Consider the following 20,090-nt stretch of genomic DNA (forward strand, 5'->3'; position numbering starts at 1 on the left):
GTGGTTTCGAATAGAGTTTGAAATAATTGATTCTAGTAATTTACCTACTATTGATGTTAGACTGATTGGGCGGTAGTTAGAGGATAGTGATCTATCCCCCTTCTTGAAAATAGGTATTACATTCGCTATCCTCCAGGATTCTGGTACTACACCTGTTTTTAATGACATGTTAAACAACTTTGCTAAGGGCATACTAAGCTCATCCTTACATTCCTCTAATACTCTGGCAAATATCTCATCGGGACCAGGTGACTTATTAGGCTTCAGTTTGTCTATTTGCTTCTCTTATGTTGTCTTGTTTCCCTCCCTTATCAGATTACTGTATATCAACTCCACTGCAAAATATGTATTTACTTATAAGATATATGTAAAAAAAATAAAGATCAAATAATACCAGATGATACTAAATGTTATACAATAATTCCTCGAGATAAATATACTGAACTGTACTGTACAGTATATATCAGGTGCCACTATGAGAACTCAGGTTCTCAACAGGCTCAGCCATGTCAATATTGTTATTATTGTCCATTCTGTATAAGTATTCTTCTGGCTAAATAAACAAACTGCTTCAATATCAACATCAATATCAAAGGTGACTGTATCCAAGTATGCAGAAATAATGTTTGGAGTAATAATCACTTTAAATTTGCAGCTGTGATGGCTGGTGTGGCAGCCATATGTATGGGGCTAATGGTGGAGAAGCTGGGCAGCATCTTCCACGTTGCCGGCATCTTCCTGTCTGCCGTGGACGGCCCACTTTGTGGTGTATTTCTTACAGGAGTCTGTGCACCGTGGGTCAATGCAAAGGTAAAACAAGACTGGAGAGTTGATCTTTTGAGTCATACCATAAGAACCATGTGATAAAAGTAGAGCTGTTTTATATAGCGATATCTAATGACTATATCTGTTGGTAAATAATGCTGCTTCCCATCATCACAGGGAGCTGTGGTGGGGTGCGTACTGTCGTTCATCTTCAGTGTTTGGGTAGTTATTGGTAAATTTGTGCGAGGAGGGGGTTCGCCTCCCCGCCTGCCACTGTCTACTGAGGGCTGCCCGGAGAACCTTGCCCTCTTCCTTAACGCCACCGTCACCGGCCTCGTCAACAATACCACTCGTCTTGCTGATACTATGTTGACGACCACCGCTCTGCCTGATGCTGTGCCTGCCAACACCACAGCTGTCGATGGGTCAGTACCACCAAACTCTAATTGGTTTTACTTTACTTGTCAAGCTGTATGTCTGATGTTTTGGTCCATTTACTACATCTGTTTCACGATCTGACTATACACACCATGAAGCAGTAATGTGTCAAACTTTAAATAGGTGACAAAGGAATTCACACAGGACATAGTGTAAAGCATTTATTAGCGGTTTAATGTTGAATAATGGACGTTTAGGTTATAAGAACATAAGAACATAAGAACATAAGAACATGAGAAAATAAGGAGTCTGCAATAGGCCGGTTGGCCTGTGCAGGGCAGCTCCTGTCCAGAGTTGCTACGACTCTCTATCATCCATGAATCTATCTAGCCTCCTTTTGAAACTTTCCAGAGTTCCTTCACTTACTACAAAGTTGCTAAGCTTGTTCCACTCGTCCACCACCCTATTTGTGAACCAGTTCCTTCCTATCTCCCTCCTAAACCTAAACTTATCCAACTTAAATCCGTTGCTCCGAGTCCTATCCTGCTTGGATATTATAAGAACTTTATCTATATCCCCTTTATTGATTTCTTTCACCCACTTAAATACTTCTATCATATCTCCCCGCACTCTTCGTCTTTCTAGGGAATGCAAGTTAAGTTTCTTTAACCTATCCTGATATGGAAGGTTTCTAAGTCCCGGAATCATTTTCGTCATTCTTCGCTGCACTGACTCTAGTGAAGTGATATCCATTCAATAATAAGGGCACCAGAACTGAGCCGCATAATCGAGGTGCGGCCTGACTAGCGCAAGATATAGTTGCAATAAGACCTCTGCACTCTTATTACTTACACTTCTAGATATAAAACCCAATACCCTGTTTGCCTTATTTCGAACATTAACGCACTGTTTTCTAGGCCGTAGGTCCGGTCTTACAAGTACCCACCTGTCAGATCAAAAAACATGACTAGTATAACTTAAATATTTGACTCTCCTCGGGGGAAGCGTAAACGAAGGATGAATGCCACCACCAACATAAGGATAAACAACAACATTTGTTGGGTAACGCTTGGACAATATCTCTTGTCATCGTCAGACCGAAGACTTGACTTACAACAGTATAAAATTCAACATGACAAATAAAATTGAATACAGCTTTGGTTTTATTAAACACATAGCAAAAAAAAAACACTGAACATAAAACATGGAATTATTTATTGTTAAATCCTACCACAAATAACTACACGGAGCAAAGACGCAAAAATTAGCAGCAACTTAGAATTTAACACCAAAGATAAATACACAAAAATAAGCAAATATGTTACATACCAGTTAGAAATAAAGCAAAGAAGTAGAGTGGCAAATAGTGGGTATGAACGAGGATGTTTGGTGAGCAGTGCGTGAGAAATAATAATAAAAATAATAATAATAATAATAATAATAATAATAATAATAATAATAATGATAATAATAATAATAATAATAATAATAATAATAATAATAATAATAATAATAATAATAATAATAAAAATAATAATAATAACAATAATAATAATAATAGTAGTAGTAGTAGTAGCTCTTCAAATACTGGCAATAATACCACATCTATTTTGTCAGAGGACACACACAAAGGCTAAGCACAAAGAAAATGTGGCAGCAATGAAGAGAAGATCGACAATGTGGCGGACCGGGGCCCTAGATGATCTCCTATGTGAAGCAAGAACACTGCAGGAGAGACTAAAATCTACGGGTGACGGAAAGCAAAACACCGATGACGTGGCAAGAAAATTTGGAAACAAAATGCGTGTGGGAAAAGTGTCTCTCGCGGTAAGATCTCTCACTCAGGAATCTTCCGGTGGGGTGATGCCAATAAACAGAGCGACTTTACAACTACTGAAAGAGAAACATCCCCCTGCAAGTGAAGATGAAGGCATCAGGCTCCAGGGTGCCTATATCCCACCAAATGCTGTCCTGTTCGAATAAATAACAGGAGAGATGGTGTGGAAAAAGGCACTGAAGACTCGTGGAGGAGCCGGCCCTTCAGGTCTGGATGCAAACGGTTGGAGAGTCATCCTCAGCACTAACAAGTTTGGCCCTGTAGCAAGCGATCTCTGCACTGCCATTGCCGCCCTTGCAAGAAAGCTTGCATCCTCTTGCTGCCATCATCTCCAGGCCCTGACGGCCTGCCGCCTTATTCCTCTGGAAAAGAAACCAGGATGTAGACCTATAGGGGTGGGGGAAGTGCTGAGGCGGATTATCGGAAAGTGCATAATGGAGGTGGTAAAGGACGATGTCAGGGCAGCAGCAGGGAACCTACAAGTGTGTGCTGGCCACCAGGCTGGTGGGGAGGCGGCCATTCACGCCATGAGATTGATATTCGAGCAGCGTGATTGTGAGGCCGTTCTCCTGGTGGATGCTTCAAACGCATTCAACATACTTAACCGCAAGGCTGCACTGCACAACATCAAGATCAAGTGTCCTAGCTTTGCGATGTATGTTGAAAATTCGTATAGGAATCCATCAGACCTCTACATAGTAAACAACAAGGCTCTACGAGGTGATACCATCCTACAGTCGACTGAGGGAACAACACAGGGGGACCCCGTTGCAATGGCAATGTATGCAATAGGCCTATCAGTGCTCCAACAAGAAATAAAGTTTGAAACAACTGGGGTCAAACAAGTGGCATATGCTGATGACCTCACAGGAGCAGGAAAAGTGGAGGACATCAAAAAGTGGTGGGACCTGGTAACATCGCGAGGTCCACAAATAGGGTACCACCCAAACGCCAGCAAATCCTTCCTCATCGTGAAGCCAGATCATTATGATCGGGCTTTGGAGGTTTTCGGCGAAAGTGAGGTCAAAATAACTAAGGACGGCCAAAGACATCTAGGCGCAGTGATTGGCACTACGGACTTCAAGACTCAGTACGTATCGGGAAAGGTGAATGAGTGGGTTAGCGAAATCCAAGCTCTATCGGAGATCGCTAACACAGAGCCACATGCGGCCTTTGCAGCATTCACCCATGGAGTCAAGCATCGTTGGAACTACCTGATGCGTACCATCCCTGAGATCGGACCCCTCCTCCACCCTTTGGAAGAAGCAATCAGTGTCAAGTTCATTCCCAAACTAGTGAAACACCCTGACTTAACCCGAGCAGAAAGAACACTTCTTGCACTTCCACCAAGACTGGGAGGGATGGGACTAACTAATCCAGAGGAGATTGCTGACTCTGAACATCAAAATTCACTTAAGCTCACGGCAGCCCTCACTGACCACATAATAGCCCAGAATGCAACAGGGGAAGTGGACACCAGCGAAGTTAATAAGATCCGTAGGTCCATTACAACAGATCGGCAGCACTGCCAAAATGACATGTTGCAGCAACTATTGCTGCTGGTTCCAGAAAATTTGACAAAAAAAGTTGCTATAGCGCAGGAGGTGGGCGCCTCGAACTGGTTAACTACGTTACCGATAAGGGCAAATGGTTTCAGCCTTAACAAACAAGAATTTACAGATGCCATTGCTCTAAGGTACGGTTGGCCAGTAGACGGTTTGCCCTCCCAATGCGTGTGTGGCTCTCCCTATGATGGCGATCACGCCATGGTCTGCAAGAAGGGGGGCTTCATATGCATGAGGCATGACGAGGTAAGGGATCTCACAGCAAATATGTTGAAGGAAATCTGCCGGGACGTCATGGTAGAACCGACCCTCCTTCCACTGGATGGCGAGATCTTCCAACATAGGACTTCAAACACTTCTAACGAAGCCCGTGTGGACGTCAGTGCTCGAGGATTCTGGACGCGAGGACAGCGAGCTTTCTTCGACATCAGGATTTTTGATCCCATGGCCGTTTGTCACCGTAACCTAGCTCTCGATGCTGCGCATAGGAGGAACGAGAACGACAAGAGAAGGGCATATGGGGAGAGAATACAAAACGTTGATCAAGGCAGCTTCACTCCTCTAGTGTTCACAACCTCGGGTGGGATGGGCCCAAGTGCAAGATGTTTCTACGCCAGACTCGCGGAGCTGATCTCCGAACAGAAGCAGCAGCCCAGAAGTTATGTTACAGCCTGGATGAGATGTCGACTGTCCTTCTCTCTCCTTCGGTCGGCTTTGCTCTGCCTCAGGGGAACGAGAGCTTCCGCCCCTACTCTGACAACTGCTGCAGATATTGACTATGAGGCTACAGTCACTGAATGCCGCATAGATCTGCGGCTCAACTAATTTAACACAGATAGGATAGCTTCTTATGTATTAGGATATTTAATATTAAGGTAAATAAATGGTGGCGAAGGTGTGGCTATTGGGGGAGGCTGGAGGCCACGTAAAAAAAAAGTAGTAGTAATAATAATAATAATAATAATAATAATAATAATAATAATAATAATAATAATAATAATAATAATAATAATAATAATAATAATAATAATAATAATAATACGGTTTATTGAAAAAGTTCTGCAGCCAGAAGGCTGAAAATATACATTGGACATAAAATGACTTATTACATACATTGGTGGTTTAACAAAAGCCTTCATTTGAGACAGGTGAAGGAACATACAGTGAACATAAAGATTAATGTTTACACACGTAGATCATGTGAGCTGAGGTGTTGAACAGCAGACACGTAGTGTAGTAACTCCCTCACAGGTGGTGTTATGAGGGGCTTGACGTGGTGTAGTAATTCCCACACAGATGGTGTTACGAGGGGCCTGATGATGTAGTAGTTCCCTCACAGATGGTAAATGAGGGGCCTGATGATGTAGTGATTCCCTCACAGATGGTGTTATGATGAGGGCCTGATGTGGTGTAATAATTCCCTCACAGATGGTGTATGAGGGGCCTGATGTGGTGTAATAATTCCCTCACAGATGGTGTATGAGGGGCCTGATGTGGTGTAATAATTCCCTCACAGATGGTGTATGAGGGGCCTGATGTGGTGTAATAATTCCCTCACAGATGGTGTATGAGGGGCCTGATGTGGTGTAATAATTCCCTCACAGATGGTGTATGAGGGGCCTGATGTGGTGTAATAATTCCCTCACAGATGGTGTTATGAGGAACCTCACTTGATGTTGTAGCAACTCATTCACTACGTGGTGTCGTAGCATCATGGGACACCACGTGGTCTGTTGTCACATGGTAATGTATTGGTTGATAAGAAGGAAATCAAAGAGGTTTGGAAAAAAAATAATATTTACGACCGACTGTGAACGAGAAGTTTATATGGATCGAGTCAACTTATGAGTACCAGAGCCAGTTCAGAGACCATATCCAAGAGTTAAAAGAGAATGAGTGAAGCAAGCAATTGGCAAGAAAAGAGAATGGAACGGCTACTGGAAGCTCGGGATTAATTCATGCTCCTTTGACTTGTAAACTTTCGTCTGTGTCTGTAATTGGCCATCGGGTGCTCCTCCTTGTCACCACACATCCTCAAGGCTTCAAGCAATTTTTTTCCCTTATTTGTCTATTCACTTAATAATTCCATCGGCTTGTCACTGCATGCCTGGCTTGGCCCTTTGCTCGCCCCACATCATGTCAGCAGAAAGTCCTTTATTTTGGCCCAGTATCTCGCTCCACTACCCTTCTCAGTACTGCTAGCAGAGTCCACTCTTCTCAACCCAACATGATATGCTTTCCTTATGTTTTGTTCCTTAGATTTCCACACTCTCCTTTTGGTAACATATATAGCACCTCATTCTTTCCCCTGCACGTTTTAAGCAGCATATCTCATGCAAACATTCTTCACCTAATATACGCTTCACATCCGAAACAAGATTCCTATCACAATTCCTGATAAATTTGTAGTTAATCTTGGTTTGTGTGTGTGTGTGCGCGCACATATGGTGGTGTAATGTGTCTAGTGTGGCAGCATATGTTAGTGTTAAAGTCCAAGCACTGCTTGCTTCCTCTCGCTTTCAGCTACAGCCGCTGGCTAGCCCTCGTGGCGAACAGGAAAACAACTTACTTACGTCCTCCCCAGCCAATACACAGTCTCTTCACCATCAAGACTCCTGCTGTGCCTCCTCGTGGCAACACACTGTAACTGGGTGCCTCGTGGGCCCAACCCAGGCTAAACCGGTAAGGGATATCGGAGTAGCAGTGGGCCCCAGAGGGAGAGCACGTAGGCCCACTGGCATGTGGACACGTCCTGGCGCCTACCAACCACTGCCACGCTGCTTGCGGATTAACCTTGGTAGATACAAGGCTATGGAAGTAAACACCAAATGAAAAATCTACAGTGGAGCCCTGCAACAGGCAAGCATGCTTCCAACAAGACCCCAACGGCGGTATAAGCGGAAAAGGTGACCAACGACCCAACGACTACGCCTGTGGATGAAGGCAATTCAAGATGGACAGGCTACTCAGGCGAAACCCAACAAATTGGGCCATCGGCAGTTCATTGCAACTCTCCCTCTCCCCAGTCATTGCAACACTTGCACCACTGGATCAGGAAACGGGGGAGCCAAGGTGTATGGTTGTAGCTTGTGCTCCTGTTTCACCACATAAATCAACTCACAAGCAGCCATCATCCAGCTCATCATACTTCTCATCATCATCAAAACCCCTATACCCCCAAAAAGTCCTATGGCGATGGACGAGTGGCAACGGGGCCAAGCAGAGATGACTGCCGAGAGTTTCTAGTCACAACTCTACACATGGGCGGCATAAATAAGATGGTCGTTTATGCACTGGGATCTAGTCAGCAGTGCAATCCTGTCCTGTCTGTGCGACTGAGCAGTCCTTACGAGTAGCCATTCTGCTCACCCAACAGGGGGGAGGGGGCTGGGGCTGGTAAAGATGCCCCAAACAGAGCCTGGCTAAAGAACCAATCTGACTGGGCAACAGCACCCTTATGCAGATCAAAACAAAAACAAACTATACTACCTATTATGGTTGCTGCATGGAATGTCAGGACCCTTCTGGATACTGGCACAAAAGTACACGTCCTGAAAGAAAAACCGCCTTTGTGGCAAAGGAGCTGGCTAGGTATAACATCGACATAACATCCATTAGTGAGTCCCGGCTCCCAGACAAGGATCGACTAACAGAACGGGAATCTGGCTATTCTTTCTTATGGAAAAGTAAGCCTTCTGCAAAGAGAAACCACATTTATGAAGTTTTGCTTTGCCATCTGCCAAAGCATCCTACATAGGTTAACTGAAATGCCTTTTGGGATCAACTAGTGTCTCATGATGCTCCGATTCCCATTGAATCACTCACGCCATGCCTTCTTCATCAGTGCATACGCCCCAACACTGGATACAAAGGATGACATCATGGAGTCCTTTAACACCGAACTTGACAGAGTGCTAACCTCTTTCCCCAGAGAAGATAAGGTTGTACTCCTAGGTGACTTCAATGCCAGAGTTTGCAGAGATACTGACATTTGGCAGTGAACCACAGGGAGAAATGGACTTGACAAATATAATCCCAATGCCCTACTCTTCCTAAGTAAATGAGCTGCACACAACCTCATTATCACCATTACCGTGTTTAGGCAGGCCGACAAGTTCAAGGGTTGGTGGTAATACCCACGATCCAAACACTGGCATCTCATTGACTACATCATTGTCAAAGAAACAGATCGCCAAGATGTCCTCATTACTCGAGCCATGTGTGGCTCAGACCACTGTGACACTGATCATCTGCTCGTCAGAGCCAAACTCTCACTTCACGTCGCCCCAAAACGGCAAAGGCAACAAGCCTCCAGAAGAGCTTTTAACACGAAGTTTCTGGAGGATCCAGTGGCAGCCTATGCTTTCATGCTTACAGAGAGCAGCTCGAGCATGGGCTGATAAACAACCCGACAACAAATATCCCAAATCCAAGTGCTAATGGGATATTCTCGAAACTGTCATGACAAAAACCTGCAGAGACCCTCGGCCAGATCGAAAGAATACACCAGGACTGGTTTGATGAAAATGACCCGGAAATCAACTTACTCGTCGATGATAATTGTGCTGCTCTAAGTGATTGGCAGAACAACCCTCAGTCTTGGAGCAAAGCCTATACCTTCCACAAAAAGAAAGCATAGGCCCAGAGCAAACTTTGCAAAAACTTGCAGATCAACACAAGATGCAAAAAATTTTCAATTCCACTAAAACACTTTATGGGCCAATCAGTCATGGAGCAGCCCCCTTCTGCTCATCCGACGGTAACGCTCTAATCAAAGATGAAGAAGGCCTCCTTCAGTGCTGGAAAGAGCACTACCATTCTCTCCTCAACCGAAACACTGAAGTGGATGTCCTGACTATATAGCAGGTTTCTTAGCATCCAGGGCTAACACACCTAAGCTTAATTCCATTCCTGGATGAGGTAGCTACTGCCATCAAAAAGATGAAAAATAACAAAGCTTCAGGGCCTGATGGATTCCCAGCTGACATGTATAAAGCAGGAGGACCTCTGCTTAACAGCCATCTCCACTCTCTCCTGTAGGATATATGAGAAAAGGAGGAAACTCCCCAAGCTCTCAAAGATGCTCCCATCCCCAATATTTATAAAAAACAGGGAGACCTGTCAGACTGTGGCAACTACCGCGGGATCTCACTGCTGTCCGTAGATGGCAAGATTATCACTCGAGTCCTCCTAAACAGACTTCTTCTGAGGCGGAAAACTTCCTTCCAGAATCTTAATGAGGTTTTAGACCATCACGTGACACCACTGTCATGATCTATGCTGCCCGTCAGATACAAGAAAAGTACAGAGAACAACATAGTGACCTGTACTCCACAATGTCATGAACGACAGAGTCCTGCACAATGGCATCCAGTCTGAGTTCTTCCCCATCCAAACGGGGGTAAGACAATGATGTATACTGGCACTAAATCTCTGTTCCATTTTCTTGGCTGCCTTTTTTACTCGTGCCAGTGCCAATTTAGCCAGCGGGGTGGACATCCAGTACCGGATGAAGGGTCTTTTTAACATAAGACGACTCCAGGCAAGAGCAAACATGTCGGCAGTTTCCTTTACTGAACTTCAGTATGCAGATGACCTCACCCTCATCGCTCACACTGAATGCGAACTCCAAGAGATCCTGAACACCTACACAGATACATATGCACACTTGGCTCCCACCTGTCTACCACTACGGACATCGATGAAGAGGTTCAACAGCGGATTAGATGTGCATCTCAAGCCTTTGGGAGACTCCAAATCCATGTCTTCAGCTATAGGTAGCTGAAATTATCCACAAAGTTGCATGTATATCGAGTAGTGGTCCTTCCGACCCCGCTATATGGCAGTGAGACATGGGTCACATACAGGAGGCAGCTCAAGGCACTTGAAAACTTTCACCAACTTAGTCGACGTTCTATCCTTCCAGTTCGCTGGGAAGACAAGAGAACAAATGTCAGTATTATCGCTGACACCAACTGTAGGAGCATCGAGGCTACTATTATCCATGAACAACTACCCTGGACTGGCCATGTTACCAGCATGGACGACAGTAGACTGCCAAAGCAGCTACTTTACAGTCACCAACGAATACTAAATGTAACGGGGGCAGGCAACTGAAAAGGTATAAGGATAGTCTTAAGACAAACCTGAAAAAGTGCCAAATTGACCCCCTCACCTGGGAGACAATTACTTCACACCGTAATGCTTGGAGGAGCACCATAGAAGAAGGTGTCAGTACTCCCGAGTTAGCCCGACTGCATACCAAGGCAGACAAGCACCAACGCCGGAAAGACGCTGTCACCGCCCCTCCAGCACTAGGGGTAGCCCTCCACACGTGCAACATCTGTGGACGACCCTCTTGGTCCCGTATCGGCCTCTTTAATCACCCTTAATAACTCATATCATTGTATCATGCTGGATTATCATCATACTCGATCCTGAGTGACAGAAAAGTAATATTTGCCGCCTGATTCATGTGGTCAGCCTACTCGTCCTCTTCTTAAACACTGTTTCACAAGTGATCGTGGGCCCTTCGTGCCCGGTGGCGAGTCCGGTGGTACAGTTTACGGAGGCGTGAAAGTTCGAACGCTCGTGCTTGGCTAGAACGCAACTGCCGTCCCGCTGACAGCATACAGCGACATCGTTTTCCAGCATAAGAAAAATGGTTAATTAATGCCTTCCTAAAGAAACCATCTACATGGGAAAAGGTTTGTTCCACTCTACGAATTTTTTGCGATTTTTCCACCAAGTTTGATGAAAAACGATTGCGCCGTTTCGGCTGCTCAGAACAGACACACACAGAGACACATGGCTATTCCTATAGTATATGAGATAATCATGGTCGTGGTTGTTATAATCATGGTCGTGGAAGTTATACTCATAGTCGTGGTTATTATAATCATGGTCGTGGTTGATATAATCATGGTTGAGGTTGTTATAATCATAGTCGTGGTTGTTATAATCATGGTCGTGGTTGTTATAATCATAGTCGTGGTTGTTATAATCATTGTCGTGGGTGTTATAATCATGGTCGTGGGTGTTATATTCATAGTCGTGGTTGTTATAATCATGGTCGTGGTTGTTATAATCATGGTTCTGGTTGCTATAATTATGGTCGTGGTTATGATCATAGTCGTGGTTGTTATAATCATTTTCGTGGTTGTTATAATCCTTAGTCATGGTTGTTATAATCATTGTCGTGGATGTTATAATCATAGTCATGGTTGTTATAATCATAGTCGTGGTTGTTATAATCATGGTCGTGGTTGTTATAATCATAGTCGTGGTTGTTATAATCATTGTCGTGGGTGTTATAATCATGGTCGTGGTTGTTATAATCATGGTCGTGGTTGTTATAATCATGGTCCTGGTTGATATAATCATGGTCGTGGTTATGATCATAGTCGTGGTTGTTATATCATGGTTCGTGGTTGTTATAATCATGGTTGTGGTTGTTATAATCATGGTCGTGGTTGTTATAATCATAGTCGTGGTCGTTATAATCATGTTGTTATAATCATGGTCGTGGTTGTTATAATCATGGTCGTGGTTGTTATAATCATGGTCGTGGTTGTTATAATCATGGTTGTGGTTGTTATAATCATGGTCGTGGTTGCTATAGTCATGGTTCTGGTTGCTATAATTATGGTCGTGGTTATGATCATAGTCGTGGTTGTTATAATCATTTTCGTGGTTGTTATAATCATAGTCATGGTTGTTATAATCATTGTCGTGGGTGTTATAATCATAGTCGTGGTTGTTATAATCATGGTCGTGGTTGTTATAATCATGGTCGTGGTTGTTATAATCATAGTCGTGGTTGTTATAATCATGGTCGTGGTTGTTATAATCATGGTCGTGGTTGTTATGATCATAGTCGTGGTTATTATAATTATTGTCGTGGTTGTTATGATCATAGTCGTGGTTGCTATTATAATGAGACACTTTTCACAATGAGAGAGAATTACATATATAAGTATAGAGAGTAGGAATGTAAAGATAGGAAACTTGGTAGCGTGGCCGGGATGTTATTTACTCAGCGTCAATACGCTTATCTTATCTCGTATGTCAATAAACATATATCACTTCTTAAAGGGACAACTTGTTAAACACCTCTTGATACAACTATTTATTAATTCACTCAATGACATGGACACATTCATATCACTATTATATCGGGGTACTAACACATTATGTTTTACGTTACTCGACACTGACTCTCGGACACACCTGAATGAATACACTTACCACAGTAGGTAACTCACCCTAGGAATCGTTCTGACAAGACTCACGTGTACCCTGACGTAGGCCCAGTGAGTGCTGGCTGGTCTGCCTCCTACGGGAGAATCTGCTTAGCTGGCGATGCCGTGGTCTGGTCGGGAAGTCTCCCTCCCGACCTGGGGAGGGGACGTGCGTGACTCTGCTTAGTGATCCGAGTGACGACCAGAACGGGAGAGAGATGACAGCAACCAGAATGAGAATCAGTATGACCAGAATAAGAAGGATAATGCCCGTGGACGGGACTGTGGGGCCTTTATATGGGGGAGGAACAGCCGGCTCTGACCTCTGCCAATTAACAGTAAACTGATTTGATCTGGACAGCTGTGTGCAGGTGTGGTCCTGCCCAGGTGTCTTGGTTAGGTGCGGTTGTAGGTCAACCGGCTAACTCACGTCATTTGCGGGCGAGGTCAAGTCCCTAGGATCGACCTGAGGTGTGTCAACTCGGAATGTGGTGGTATCACGAGGTCTGTAGTGTACTTGCTGTTATATGTGACATAATATTGGGCTGTAAGCTTCGGTCTGACAATCGATCATTACACTATAATCATGGTTGTGATTGTTATAATCATAGTCGTGGTTGTTATAATCATAGTCGTGGTTGTTATAATCATAGTCGTGGTTGTTATAATCATGGTTGTGGTTGTTATAATCATGGTCGTGGTTGTTATAATCACGGTCGTGGTTGCTATAGTCATAGTCGTGGTTGTTTTAATCATGGTCGTGGTTGTTATAAGCATGGTCGTGGTTGTTATAATCATTGTCGTGGTTATTATAATCATGGTCGTGGTTGTTATAATCATATTTGTGGTTGTTATAATCATGGTCGTGGTTGTTATAATCATAGTTGTGGTTGTTATAATCATGGTCGTGGTTGTTATAATCATGGTCGTGGTTGTTATAATCATGGTCGTGGTTGCTATAGTCATAGTCGTGGTTGTTATAATCTTGGTCGTGGTTGTTATAATCATGGTCGTGGTTGTTATAATCATAGTCGTGGTTGTTATAATCATGATTCGTGGTTGTTATAATCATGGTCGTGGTTGTTATAATCATGGTCGTGGTTGTTATAATCATAGTCGTGGTCGTGGTTGTTATAATCATGGTCGTGGTTGTTATAATCATGGTCGTGGTGTTATATCAAGGTCGTGGTTGTTATAATCATGTTGTGGTTATTATAATCATGGTCGTGGTTGTTATAATCATGGTCGTGGTTGTTATAATCATGGTCGTGGTTGCTATAGTCATAGTCGTGGTTGTTATAATCATGGTCGTGGTTGTTATAATCATGGTCGTGGTTGTTATAATCATGGTAGTGGTTGTTATAATCATGGTCGTGATTGTTATAATCATGGTTGTGGTTGTTATAATCATGGTCGTGGTTGTTATAATCATGGTCGTGGTTGTTATAATCATGGTCGTGGTTATTAGGTACTGTAAGTATCTAGTATACTATAGTAAGGAATAGAATAAAGGTTAGAATAAGTAGTTAAAGAAATATTCGCCATAAAGAGAGGTTAAAATCATAATTCTTTTATTATTATGAATCACCGATGATCATTCCGAGATAAATTATATTATGAAGAGAAGTGACCTTGATTCTGGTTAGATTAGTCACCATCTGCTTAAGTCATCACCTGTGTTAAGTCATCATCTACATTAGTCAGTTTTAGGCCCATCTCACATGACTGACCGACCATCGATGTTCATTCCGCGCGAGGGTGTTAGTTTTCAATGCGTCTTATTATTTACTCTGGTGGATGTAAGACCTCCTACCCTCACTGGCGTAGCTATGGTCAATTTGGTGTTATTCTTGTTTATAAATGCCTTCTAATCTGTCTCAAGTCTATCTGTCCTGTCTATTGCCATCCCAACTGTCTGTTCGTCTCCGTGGTGTTTGACTGTAAGCCCGTCTGTATTCTTTGTGTCGTCAAATCTGTCTGTCTTATCCGTTGTTGGCGTGTGTCTGCCTGTTTGTCTAATGTGAACCAGTCGGTCAGCTGTCTGTCTGTCATGTTAGTTGCCATATTGTCTATTTGTGCATATATGAATCTGTCTATTTTTGTCAACCTCCTGTCTGTTTCACTGTCTATATTCACGCTGTGTCTATTGTAGTCATCTTCTCCATGCATTCCTGTTATTATCTTTTTATCTCTTCTCCTTTTCCATGTACAGTCAGCCACAGGAATAAGTATTAACTGTAGCTGTAAGGTCATCTGGTAGCGTTGAAACTGCGCATCCAGACGCATGATGAAACTCAGCTACCCCCACCTGTTATCTCTAACTATTTTTGTTTCCCCTTCTTTCTTCTATTTACTCATCTTCCTTCCTTTACTAATCCAAACAACATTAAAAAAAGTAGGCTAAGAGAAAAAGTGGGGGGAGGAGGAGGGAGCCGTACGATAACTGCAATCGTCCAGCTGGCTGACAACGTACAGGGACAACTTTTTCCAGCGTAAATAAAATGGTTAATTAATGCCTTCCTAAAAAAAAGCATCGACATGGGACCAGGTTTGTTACCACTCTACGAATTTTTGTGCGATTTTTCCACCAAGTTTGATGAAAAACGATTGTGCCGTTTCGGCTGCCCAGAACAGACAGACAGACAGACAGACAGACACACGGCTATTCCTATAGTATATTAGATACAACCATATTCAGTGTAAATCCAAACTTTAATATTCTTACTCTTTCCATATTCCTTGTACTGTAGCCTTTTTCACCATACACACTGTCCAAACCTTCTGTGTGTATCCCACATGGCCGCTTAGGTCACCACCAAGCATTTTAACTTCCTCTCACCCAGCTCCAACACTCTCACCTCATTCCAGTGTAATATCACGACTTTTGAAGTTTGGCTCTTACCTTCTTATGTCTATAACTTTCTTGGTTATATTTCTTTTATTTTCTTCATTCTCTGTCTTTCTTGGTGCTTATTGTATTTCTTTTAATACTTTTACTTATTTGTTTATTTTCTTTTATTCTCAGATTTACTTAGTTATATTCTGTTCCGTGGATTATCCTGGGAGAACCACATTCTTCTCTATTCCTACACACGAGTGAAATTACTTACATTCTCCTGCTGCCACCAGTAGCAGGAAGTGGTGGCAGTGATGGTGTTAGTAACAGGAAGTGGTGGTAGTAGCAGCAGGAAGTGGTGGTAGTGATGGTGCTAGTAACAGGAAGTGATGGTAGTGAAGGTGCTAGCAACAGGAAGTGGTGGTAGAAGCAGCAGGAAGTGGTGGTAGTGATGGTGCTAGTAACAGGAAGTGGTGGTAGTGAAGGTGCTAGTAACAGGAAGTGGTGGTAGTAGTAGCAAGAAGTGGTGGTAGTAGTAACAGGAAGTGGTGGTAGTGATGGTGCTAGTAACAGGAAGTGGTGGTAAGGTGCTAGCAACAGGAAGTGGTGGTAGAAGCAGCAGGAAGTGGTGGTAGTGATGGTGCTAGTAACAGGAAGTGGTGGTAGTAGTAGCAGAAAGTGGTGGTAGTAGCAAACAGGAAGTGGTGGTAGTGAAGGTGCTAGCAACAGGAAGTGGTGGTAGAAGCAGCAGGAAGTGGTGGTAGTGATGGTGCTAGTAACAGGAAGTGGTGGTAGTGATGGTGCTAGTAACAGGAAGTGGTGGTAGTAGTAACAGGAAGTGGTGGTAGTAGCAACAGGAAGTGGTGGTAGTGATGGTGTTAGTAACAGGAAGTGGTGGTAGTAGCAGCAGGAAGTGGTGGTAGTGATGGTGTTAGTAACAGGAAGTGGTGGTAGTAGCGGCAGGAAGTGGTGAGGTAGTGAAGGTGCTGAAACAACAGGAAGTGGTGGTAATGGTAGCAAGAAGTGGTGGTAGTAGCAACAGGAAATGGTAGTAGTAACAGGAAGTGGTGGTAGTGATGGTGTTAGTAACATGAAGTGGTGGTAGTAGCAGCAGGAAGTGGTGGTAGTGAAGGTGCTAGTAACAGGAAGTGGTGGTAGTGAAGGTGCTAGTAACAGAAAGTGGAGGTAGTAGTAACAGGAAGTGGTGGTAGTATCAGCAGGAAGTGGTGGTAGTAGCAGCAGGAGTGGTGTGGTAGCAGCAGGAAGTGAGGTGTGGTGAAGGTGTTAATAACAGGAAGTGGTGGTAGTAGTAACAGGAAGTGGTGGTAGTAATAACAGGAAGTGGTGGTAGTAGTAGCAGGAAGTGGTGGTAGTAGTAACAGAAAGTGGTGGTAGTAGTAACAGGAAGTGGTGGTAGTAGTAACAGGAAGTGGTTGTAGTGAAGGTGTTAGTAACAGGAAGTGGTGGTAGTAGTAGTCGGAAGTGGTGGTAGTAGTAACAGGAAGTGGTTGTAGTGATGGTGTTAGTAACTAAAAGTGGTGGTAGTAGTAACAGGAAGTGGTGGTAGTAGTAACAGGAAGTGGTGGTAGTAGTAATAGGAAGTGGTGGTAGTTGTAACAGGAAGTGGTTGTAGTGAAGGTGTTAGTAACAGGAAGTGGTGGTAGTAGTAGCCGGAAGTGGTGATAGTAGTAGCCGGAAGTGGTGGTAGTAGTAGCCGGAAGTGGTGGTAGTAGTAACAGGAAGTGGTGGTAGTAGTAACAGGAAGTGGTGGTAGTGATGGTGCTAGTAACAGGAAGTGGTTGTAGTGATGGTGTTAGTAGCCGGAAGTGGTGGTAGTAGGCAATGAGGGAAGTGGTGGTAGTAGTAGCAGGAAGTGGTTGTAGTGATAAAGTGTTAGTAACAGGAAGTGGTGGTAGTAGTAACAGGAAGTGGTGGTGTAGTATCATGGTTGTAGTGATGGTGTTAGTAGCCGGAAGTGGTGGTAGTAGTAGCAGGAAGTGGTTGTAGTGAAGGTGTTAGTAACAGGAAGTGGTGGTAGTAGTAACAGGAAGTGGTTGTAGTGAAGGTGTTAGTAACAGGAAATGGTGGTAGTAGTAACAGGAAGTGGTAGTAGTAGTAACAGGAAGTGGTTGTAGTGAAGGTGTGAGTTACTGAAAGTGGTGGTAGTAGTAGCCGGAAGTGGTGGTAGTAGTAACAGGAAGTGGTGGTAGTAGTAGCAGGTAAGTGGTGGTAGTAGTAACAGGAAGTGGTTGTAGTGAAGGTGTTAGTAACAGGAAGTGGTGGTAGTAGTAACAGGAAGTGGTGGTAGTAGTAGCAAGTAAGTGGTGGTAGTAGTAACAGGAAGTGGTTGTAGTGAAGGTGTTAGTTACTGAAAGTGGTGGTAGTAGTAGCAGGTAAGTGGTGGTAGTGAAGGTGTTAGTAACAGGAAGTGGTGGTAGTAGTAACAGGAAGTGGTGGTAGTAGTAACAGAAAGTTGTTGTAGTGAAGATGTTAGTTACTGAAAGTGGTGGTAGTAGTAGCCGGAAGTGGTGGTAGTAGTAGCAGGTAAGTGGTGGTAGTATTGGGAGGTGGTGGTATGGAACACAGTAGATAAAGAGCTATAAGTTTCGGATGTCGCTGGTAATTCAGTGGTGGCGTGATGTCATATATGTGACGTCACGGGCCTCTACGTAAAAGTGTCTAAGAGAATTCGTAAAAATACAATCAGGAACAATATCTGGAATCTCCTGATCTATTATTGCATTTACTTGCCGGTTTGAAAAATTGCTAGTTTGTAATGCCGCCTTAACAAATGACACTAAGTATTATATTTGAAAGATGGATTCATTATAATGCACATTTCATCCACAGAACTCAATCTAACACTATCTACGAGATCTCCTACTGCTACACGGGCATAATTGCTGCGGCGCTGACATTTATAATCAGCTCCCTCGTCTCTCTGTTGACAGGTGAGAACATTTTTTCCTCTCGGTATCTTGCAGCTTCTCACTTACTTTACATGAAAAGTGCCATTTGTATATTTTGTCTTAGTCCTGGAAGAATTACCACCCAATATTCAAACATGTACTGTAAAAGTAATTATTTTTTAGCATAAAACTAATCTGTGCAAGTTCTTGTTGATATAACTCTATAGATTTTGTCTGGTAATTCTACATTGATTGTAAACATTAGAGTCAGATTTTATTCAAGTAAAATTATCCTGAAACTTAGATATTGACTAATGATGATTCATAAATAATGATAAATTAGATAACAGCTTCGTTAATCCTGGCAGGTCCTAACAGCCCTGAGGATGTGAGAGAGGGGGTGGTGAGTCCGGCATGTGCCAGAGCCTACAAGCGTGTGTGGGAGAGTGTGAAGGGTCGCCCCACCTACTCAGTCACCCAAGACATTATCAACGAGGAGGAGGAGTTTAAGATGTTGCCCAGACATAACACTGATAACCTCAACACTCCCTCTTAGTTCCCTCCAGCTTGTCCCTCCCTGAGACTCTTAGTTCCCCCCAGCTGGTCACTATCTGTGACTCTTAATTCGCGCCAGCTGGTTCCTCTCTGAGACTCTTAGTTCCATCCAGCTGGTCCCTCTCTGAGAATCTTAGTTCCCTCCAGCTGGTCCCTCTCTGAGACTCTTAGTTCCATCCAGCTGGTCCCTCCCTGAGACTCTTAGTTCCCTCCAGCTGGTCCCTCTCTGAGACTCTTAGTTCCATACAGCTGGTCCCTCCCTGAGACTCTTAGTTCCCTCCAGCTGGTCCCCCCTGAGACTCTTAGTTCCCTCCAGCTGGTCCCTCCCTGAGACTCTTAGTTCCCTCCAGCTGGTCCCTCCCTGAGATTCTTAGTTACCTCCAGCTGGTCCCTCCCTGAGACTCTTAGTTCCCTCCAGCTGGTCCCTCTCTGAGACTCTTAGTTCCCTCCAGCTTTTCTACACATTGATTTTTTAGTCTCTCTTTAATGTTTCACTCTGATTGTTTTTTCAGTGTGTCTGATTATCTTTCATTGTCTGTTTTTGTATGTCTTTGTCTTATTCTGACTCTAAAGAACAAGGATAATAATGATAAAAGAGGAAGAAATAAGATAAGAACCGACAGACAGTAACAGAAGATAAGGCTCTATCTCCATCTGTCTTCCTGTGCGTCTGTCCAGCTGTCTATAAATTTTTCTTCCTATTATTTTCTTCTTGGTCTTCTAGGCATTAATATCCTCGTTTTTTGTGACCCTTCACCATTAGGGTGTGTCAATTTTGTCAACATGTTAAAAATCAAATTTGGTAGTCAAAATATTGTGCCTCTTTATGTCTAAACTTGAGATTAGCAAACAAAAATGAATTGAAATAACCCTCACCTACATCAATTATACCTTAAAGTTTCAAATATCAGTATTTCAACAAATTAATGAGACTTGATGAGAATTATTCACTTGATATTAACTAATCGCATGTAAGCATATGGATTATGGAGTATTTTATGGTTC

General features: G+C 43.4%; 1 protein-coding gene across 1 annotated transcript; it reads left to right on the plus strand.

The window, feature by feature from the left end:
* The first annotated feature begins 943 nt into the window (after positions 1–943).
* Positions 944–19,839, plus strand: LOC121878719. The gene is made up of 3 exons (XM_042385066.1): positions 944–1,190; positions 18,472–18,572; positions 18,899–19,839. Exons 1-3 carry the CDS (start codon positions 1,132–1,134, stop codon positions 19,084–19,086), a joined length of 348 nt encoding a protein of 115 aa, XP_042241000.1. The 5' UTR covers positions 944–1,131; the 3' UTR covers positions 19,087–19,839.
* The last annotated feature ends 251 nt before the right edge of the window (positions 19,840–20,090 follow it).

The sequence above is a fragment of the Homarus americanus genome, unplaced genomic scaffold, assembly GCF_018991925.1.
Source record: "Homarus americanus isolate GMGI-L3 unplaced genomic scaffold, GMGI_Hamer_2.0 scaffold5380, whole genome shotgun sequence".
NCBI lineage: Eukaryota > Metazoa > Arthropoda > Malacostraca > Decapoda > Nephropidae > Homarus > Homarus americanus.

Bases quoted from the DNA above. Each gene is read 5' to 3' on its own strand.
- LOC121878719 (XM_042385066.1), top strand. From the start codon at position 1,132: ATGTTGACGACCACCGCTCTGCCTGATGCTGTGCCTGCCAACACCACA. The intron at 1,191-18,471 runs GTCAGTACCACC...TTTCATCCACAG, and splicing joins AACACCACAGCTGTCGATGG to AACTCAATCTAACACTATCT. The intron at 18,573-18,898 runs GTGAGAACATTT...TAATCCTGGCAG, and splicing joins CCTCGTCTCTCTGTTGACAG to GTCCTAACAGCCCTGAGGAT.